Source organism: Azolla caroliniana, unplaced genomic scaffold (genome assembly GCF_043228905.1).
Source record: "Azolla caroliniana isolate FFs.n. ecotype wild unplaced genomic scaffold, voAzoCaro1.0.p SCAF_15, whole genome shotgun sequence".
Taxonomy (NCBI): Eukaryota; Viridiplantae; Streptophyta; class Polypodiopsida; order Salviniales; family Salviniaceae; genus Azolla; species Azolla caroliniana.
Genome location: NW_028230450.1, coordinates 14,703,913 through 14,712,289, shown reverse-complemented (window position 1 = coordinate 14,712,289; position 8,377 = coordinate 14,703,913). Strand labels below are relative to the sequence as shown.

The window sequence follows — 8,377 nt, the reverse complement described above, 5'->3', positions numbered from 1 at the left end:
ATTTTGGATTTTTGGATTTTAAGATTTTGGTCAATTTGTACTTTTTGTTTTCCAATTTCCGATAATTGATATTTGATTTTGGATTTTTGGATTTTTGGATTTTGAAATTTGAAATTTGATGTTGTCTTTTCGATGATGGCTTTTCATGCCTCTCTGTTTCTATGTCTGTGTCTGTGGTGAGAAATCTGTGTGTGTGTCTGTAAGACTGTTAAGTGCAAATAACATCGCAACAGGAATCATCAGAGAAGAAAAAAAAGGAAGTAATCATGTGGGATCCTCATCGCCATGACCTAATAATGCCCAAGGATTGGCTGCAGAACCCGCGATGGCGCACCACCAACAGCGAGTATGGCAAATTTGTCATAACCTCCATCATATCTCATCCTGCCATGGATCACAACTCTAAGAATCAGAGCCCTAATCAGAACACTAACCCTCAGATGAGCCCTAATCAGAACATTAATCCTCGGATGAGCCCTAATCTCCCTCCCTGCAATTACCCTAATCCATCATTTCAGCTGCCCCGGGTCCACTCTATCCCTGGGGAAGCGGCACCCGATCGATCGATCGATGATGGTGACTATAATTCTGACGATTTAGGATCGGCCATTCCTCATCATCATCATCGTGAAGTCGATCCGATCCATGGGAATGTGGAGCCTGTCGACTACGTAATCGTGTGCTCGAGCGAACCTGTCGATTGCACGACCCCGAATCAGGTACTAATTAATGGGATCGCAGATTTTCCATACGGAAACTTAATCCCCATTGCAGATTTTGCATACCGAAACTTAATCCACCCCAAAATTTTGAAAGCTTGGATTGATTGATTTGGCTTTTTGTTTGCAGAATTGGAGCAATTGTTGTGAGCTTCAGATGATTCCTCCTCCTCCTCCTCCGTGGAACCCGAAGCCATTGAAGCCCAAGATTCTCTTCGAGAAGTAAGTCTCATCTTCCTCTACTTGGAGATATTCGATCGTTAATAAGTATCTATATATCGATCGATCAATATTCAATCATTAAGCATCAATATTCCCTCAATAGTTCGTTTGGTATTCAATCATTAAGCATCAATATTCCATCAATCGATCAATAGGTCGTTTGGTATTCAATCATTACGCATCAATATTCCCTCGAACGATCGATAGGTCGTTTGGTATTCAATCATTACGCATCAATATTCCCACGATCTATCGATCGATAGGTCATTTGGTATTCAATCATTAAGCATCAATATTCCCTCGCTCGATCATCTCTCTCGCCACTCTCACACACATGAAGTATCCATTGTCCCAATAAACTACAATCTCCGACGATATTTTACTAGGACACTTATTTTTTTAGTATCTTAAGTCCACACCCCTCCATTGATTGATCTATTGACATTAACGGCACTTGTTTTGTCAATATACGTTCCTTTCAATTAAATCACAATGCATCAAATCACTTTGCCACCTTCCCCCCAAGTTGTTGATGCCCACACTCCTATTACTTGTCATTGGTTTACTGGCATGGATAATCATTTCGGGTCCATTTTCTATAGCACAATCACACTATATGTAAGCATTTTCAATTCCTCTATTAACAATGCTTTCATCAATGTCACTCTCGATAATCTGTTCCCCATAATCTATTGACATTAGTACACTCCAAAGCAGGTCTATTGACATCAGTACACTCCAAAGCAGGTCAACCATGACTTTTGGTTGATCATCAAGTATTCAAGCAATTCTAGTTCCTTACTTCCTTTTGGTTATTAGGGTACTCGGTCTCCAGTGACCTATTGATATTGACATTTTTGTACAAGTCATTCGAGTTCATCCATCTATCATCAACGACAATCTCAATAATCGCTTTTTGGTTATGATCTATGACCATCGAACCATTTGTTGTTAATTATCACTTCCGATTAATTATGTGTTAGGAAGTTTCTTGCTCATGTCACTTGTAATTATACATAAGGGTACCTACCTAGTCTTGTTCCATTTAGTTATTGACAAGCCCAATGTTACCATCTGTCACTTCATGTTGATCTATCAATGATGACACTTTTGATAACCGGTGTTCCCCTCACAAGATGTGTTATGGGTCACGGGTTTCTTAGTTCACCAAGCATCATATTTGGTGTAGATTTTTAGTCAAATGCTCATCACCATCCATGAAATAGTTCCCAACATCTCTTCTTGGTTCCTAGTTGGTGGTTGATCATTTTACTTTGCAATAATTTAATGAGCCTTCAAACAAGCCAAGTGTGCTTGACATCATAAAAATTGCATTTATCATGCATTGTTGACAAGGTTTTGCAATCCCATAGAATCTAAGCTCACCAAACTATACCTTGGGAATTCCAAGCAATTGTAATAGTGCATGTCAACGTAAAATTACCTTTCAAGATCATTACCATGTCTCATCATGGTCTTGCGTGTGACATTTTAAGCTAATAAGTTGGAAGATATGCCATTCATTGCATGAAGAGTCTCAACATGTTGATCCATGACATTAATAAGCCCTAGGAGTTAGGGGTCTACACACAATTTGTAATAGAAATGTCTCAATTTTTTCAATCGTGGAACTCATTGAGATAAACCAAGTCCCTCGCCACTCTTGCCAACATGCAGATTTATGATATTAGTAAGCCCTAATAGTTGAGAGGTCTACAAACAACTTGTAAAATCAATGCCTCCATTATTTCAATCATAGAATTCATTTTGATAAACCAAACCCTCTACCTCACTTAACAACGTGCAAATACATGATATTAGTGAGCCCTAGTAGTTGAGGGGCCTACACACAACTTGTAAAAGCAATGTCTCCATTATTTTAATCATAGAATTCATATTGATAAACCAAAGCCCCTACCACATTTAGCAATTATATCAAAAGTGTGTGAACATTGTTAAAGATCCCACGGGATGAAATAGGGTTATATGAAAGAAAATGTAAAAGAAATTTTCTATGAAAACTTTGTAGGAGGCCAAATTGAGGTTGAACTTGTCTAGAAGGTTCTTTAAAATCCTCAATTTTAGTATAACTAAGTGAAAATTAAGGATGTCTACCACGAATGTGATCTCTAAATATGGTTGATGAGTTGTAACATAAATGCATCATGCATGAGTAAATATATAAATATTTTCATAAGTAGTTTATCAAGACCTTGACATGGAGTGGTTCATATTTCATATGTAAATTTGCATTACCGTAGAGAAATTAAAATCATTTAAAAAGGAGGAAAAAAACTAAGAATGTAAATGAGAAAACTTGTCTCGAAGTTGGCAAGCAAGGGGCATTAAACATGATATTGGGCGATAAAACAAATTTCCAAAAATAGCTTTAAAGGCTATGAAGGGGTATTATCCAATCTAGTAACGCCACATACCTATCCTTTGTACTTGTGTTTTGCAATGAAACGTAAGGCAAAAAACTGAAGAACTTAGCCCATATATTTGCATTCAATGTGATTCATGTAAGTTGTGAACCTAAGAATCATGAGTTCAAAGCCTTCATGTAAGTCTACATAAGACTATATGTCTCCAGTCCTCAACACAACTTCCATTAGACAAGTTTATGAATCATGAGCTCAATCCATTGGATTTCTACAAGAAGTGAAAATTTTAAAATTTGCAATATCCACATGTAGGTTGCTTAGAGTCGCAAGTTGAGAATTCATTGGGTGTCTTTCATTTCCAAGCATAGGATGGTTTTATATTAACTTGTTCCATCTTCTTCAGCCAAAAAGAATTTCCGAGGTCATTTATTGCTTGAAAAAATACCTCCACTTATTCAAAACATATACATGAATATTTAAAAGAAATACAAATACAAAATAACGGTTCTTATTTTCACTAAGAAATGTAGTTAAATGGGTGATGACACATTATACATAACATGTGTGCAAAGACAAAATGTGACAACTCTCACAAAATTGGAAATCTACCAATTAAAAATTTTGATGTTCCCCAATGCTAAATTTGTGCAAATGCATCTATGTGAACTAATTCAAAACTCATTCAACCTCACATGATTGCGTGTTTTTCCAGCATGGCTAGACAAATGCAGAAAGAGAGACAAATGGAAATAGAAAGGCTACTTAGTCTCCCTCCTTACAAAAAAATGAAGACTAGGGAATGGTTTCATGATAGAAATCCTCCACGAAAGCAATGGCAACAATCACCACCATATATGCCTAGGCATCAAGAAGAGAACAAGAAATATGATTACTACAAATATTATGGTATGAACCCTCAATCTTTGCATAATAAATAAAATATTGGGTGAGGCAAAAATATAAAATGAAATGATATGTTATCTTAACATCTCTAGTTAAAGACCAAAGTAGCGTACAGTTGACCTAATAAGTTACACAAGTGAGAGATATGATTAAATAACCAATAACTAGAAGAAAAAAGAAAAGACATTGTAATAATAAATTACATATAGTGAGATGTGTCAAAGAGACCTATGAGACTAAATTTGTTGCACCCGATGCATGCAAAATTATCTGAAGAACTTCTGCCTAGGTTTCTCTAGAACAATGTCAATATCTTTGAAATAAGGTATGTAGTTCTAGGACTTTATGCAATTGCATCATGCCATACCTTACAGATTTAGTTTCTATTGTGCACCTTTATGATATATTTAAGTGTAAGGAAGCCAAGATCATGGAAAACTTTATGACTATTTACTACCCAATAGTTAACTTTGAACAAAACTTAAAACTTTTGCTATCTTTTATATAGAACAACTTTGAAATATTCACTGAATTTATAATAAGTTAAGCATAATACATGTAAAATTCAAAAAACCTACCAAAATATCATTAAATTTTGAAACATTAGCCTAATGTTTCAAATTTTTTGAGTTTCGTAGCCAATAAATTTGCTCAATTAAGTAATTCTAAACAGACTCTTTTTGTCGTGACCAAGGTGCAATTGCCAATCTAAGTTGTTTGTGACTAATCTTTACACAAACTCATCTCCACGGGGAATCTCTTAGGCACATAGTCCCATCACATTCACAAACACTCTGTTGTTATAAGCAACAACCAACATTATCTTATATGGTATGCTTTTGTGAATAACCTTTTTATGATACATGGAGGATAAATTGAACATACTTTCTACATAGATGGACGGACATGGATGCATATTCTACATACTCCAAGTCTCCACGTATAAGGACATTGTTGAAATTGGCCTTTAGCTTCACCTAGTTCCCATGATGGTTCTCCACTCACTATCTAGCCATCTCTATGCAACAACATGCCTACATAATGACCCCTCAAATGTGTTAGTATTTTAGTCGTAGCTCACTACACATGTTATATGATCATGTACACATGTACATTGGACTACTGACAACTTGACAAGATGGATATTTCAAAGTTTGTGAATTTATCAAATGCATAGATACATACTAAGGATGCATTTGCATAAAGTACAAATCTAAGTATATAAAGGGATGTTGGTGGTAGGGGCAAAGAATCATGATGGTAAAACACATGTATGCTTTGTTCATCGACAAATTGGATATATGATTTTGGTATCTAAGTTGCCTTCTTATGTTAATCTACCCTAAGTGTTCCCCTATGACTTAGTGGTGATCGAGGGTGATAAATAATTTATAAAACCTTATATTAAATATTAATATAATAGAGAAAATACACTCTTCACATCTCTTACTCAATTATCATGATCTTATAATGATTCAGTATTCTGGCCCATAAACATGAGCCATAGGAAGCTAAAAACATTATAGAGCATTCTCCCCATTATCATTATAATACCATTAGATCTTAATATTTTAACATTCTTTAGGGTCACATGAGACATAGGAACAAAAATACTTTATCTAGAGCATTCTCCTTGTTGTCATTGATTATCAAACTACATAAATCTGACAAGTCAGTGGGACCAATTACCAAAACCTTAAGAGTTTCCCTACCTAAAATCATAGAATTGAAATGTGTGATAGTGTCATTTAGGTCTTGGGTTATTGAAACATTTGAATGATCGTGCATCCTTCACAAATATTCATTTATTTGTCTACTTTGTTGGTGTAATCCATCTTGTTTAAGTTGGTATTGGGAAGCTCCTCTACAATCCACAAACATGTCCTTTCGAGGACATGGGATTGACATAGGAACTTGAGCTAGTCTTCTTTGATTTCAAGGTAGATGATGATGACAACATGGTTGGTTAGGATGTACTCACCAAGTGGGTGTTTTCACTTGTTACCATGAATATGGTACTATTAAGAGAGACTCTTCGGAGAACTCAATGAGATGGCACATTTGGACTGGTCATTTTCAAAAAGGCATCCATGTGGGTTGGAGCCTCAAGTAAAGAAAGACTATAATGAAGAATTCTATATTTTCACAAGTCTCGAGAATGAGTCCATGGATTGGCTTGCAATGCACTTAAAAACACTCTTGTACTTTAAATACCATTGGCATTGTTCCAAACTTCTGTGAAGTGGTTTGATTATGCACAAGCAAAGGTTAATACTTCATAACATATGTAAACTCTCACATTTTAGTGTCCTACTTGTTTTCATAAGTCTCACCAATAATATTGGAGGAGCTATGGTAAAACAATTGGTTTCCATGTTTTGCGTCTTGCATATACAAGCATATCCATGGATACAAACCACATTAAACATAATGAGCTTTGTAGTAGCATTTGTGAAATACCAAACACACATGTTACATTTGATCCCACCATATCAACTTAAACTAAACAAAGTGTTTATGATAACTTGCATATTACAAAATGCAGTAATGTTAATAAGGCACTACATCTTATGCTAATTAGGATATGGTGGTCAGGGAGCAAAAACTAGTTGGGGACATAATCTTCCCCTAGGACAAACGCCTCCCTTTTCAAAAAGAATACGAAATAATAAATGCAGGTACATATAGAGATGACCCCATATTAGGCTATGATTTGTATATTTTTGAAATTTATGAGGCGATACAATAGATTATAATGGGTGTCAAACAATAAAAACAAGGTTAAATACAACAAATATTCTAATATGTTGAACACATGCCGAACACATTTTTGGAATGTCAATAAATACTCCCATCTTGTGTAAGTAGAATGAGTGGGTCATGCATAAATAGTTTAGAATTAGGAAGCAAAGTGAAGTTGTCAATTGTTATTCCCATGAATGATATAGTCTCTATAGTCTTATATGGAGTTAATTATTTCTTTTAACACACCAACAATTTCTTAAACATTCACACAAATGTCATTAGTCAAACAATACCAATGATGAGGTTCTACATTGTGGTATTATGATGCTTCATTCTCCTATGAAATACTTGATCCTAGTTTATTATGATGCAACTCTTTTTCTCATTGTCGGATGTGATATTAAAAATAATTCGGTTTCATGCCTCAACACCTCCAACCCATCAACTTAGCACACTATTGATAAAGATCATGAGACCATTTCTAAGTATTGCGTAAATCCAACAAACAAACTCTTGAACTTTGCCTTAAAAGGTTTTTAAATCCCTCCCATAGTTATACATTGTTATTAGTCGATGGAAATAATAGGATAAGATCTAAAACGTTGACCATGATACTTTGATGAAAGCCTTAAACTAAGAACATGAAGTTACTTCATGGACATTGTCATCTTGGGAGCTCAAAAGAATTTTATTCCCATACCAGAAACTGTGATAATAAATTATTACGGGATTTATAATCAACGTTCTAATTTTATTTTTATCTTTAGCTTAATTTTATGACTTGATTGCATTGTTAATGTAATGGATTTAGCTTGCCAAGTATAGCTTTATTGTTGAATACATGGGTAATAATCTTCACTTGGAAGTAGATGCATTCGTATATTATTACTATACCTACATTTACATTATTTAATTTGAATAAAATTACCGTAACAAAATTCCTCTTAATCACATGCTATTGGAACAATGAAATTTGATGGCAATCACTTTGAAATGTTTTATTAGAGCATAATAGTTTGAGATATGAGCTTACATTCCTAAATATATGCTTATGTAAATGAGTGATGATATCCAATATTCAAGGAAAGAGTGTGAAGGTAGAGAGACAACCGAACTTGATAAGGAAATAAGGGTGGAAGAGAAAATGATAGTAAAATACTAGTCGAAGGTGGACCATGTCATGTTATTATGATAAAAAGTACATGAACGCAATATGACGCATCATACCAATGATTGTTTTATAAGGTATTGTAAGAAGAAAGTTTAAAATGACATTAAAGTTTATTGTTTGATGGAATTTCATGTGATTGTCGAACATTGTATGAACCTATTGTAACATTAATACACTCTTTTTCAATGAGTTTTTGATGCGTTAATTTTATAATCACCAATGCAAGAAATATA

At 34.6% G+C, this 8,377-nt stretch overlaps 1 protein-coding gene across 1 annotated transcript; it reads left to right on the top strand.

Annotated features, from left to right (window-relative positions):
* Positions 1 to 266: 266 nt before the first annotated feature.
* LOC147854740 (uncharacterized) lies at positions 267 to 7,723 on the top strand. The gene is made up of 4 exons (XM_087331501.1): positions 267 to 719; positions 850 to 941; positions 4,038 to 4,231; positions 6,810 to 7,723. Exons 1-4 carry the CDS (start codon positions 267 to 269, stop codon positions 6,914 to 6,916), a joined length of 846 nt encoding a protein of 281 aa, XP_087187627.1. The 3' UTR covers positions 6,917 to 7,723.
* The last annotated feature ends 654 nt before the right edge of the window (positions 7,724 to 8,377 follow it).

Bases quoted from the DNA above. Each gene is read 5' to 3' on its own strand.
- LOC147854740 (XM_087331501.1), top strand. From the start codon at position 267: ATGTGGGATCCTCATCGCCATGACCTAATAATGCCCAAGGATTGGCTG. The intron at 720-849 runs GTACTAATTAAT...TTTTGTTTGCAG, and splicing joins ATTGCACGACCCCGAATCAG to AATTGGAGCAATTGTTGTGA. The intron at 4,232-6,809 runs GTATGAACCCTC...TATGCTAATTAG, and splicing joins TGATTACTACAAATATTATG to GATATGGTGGTCAGGGAGCA.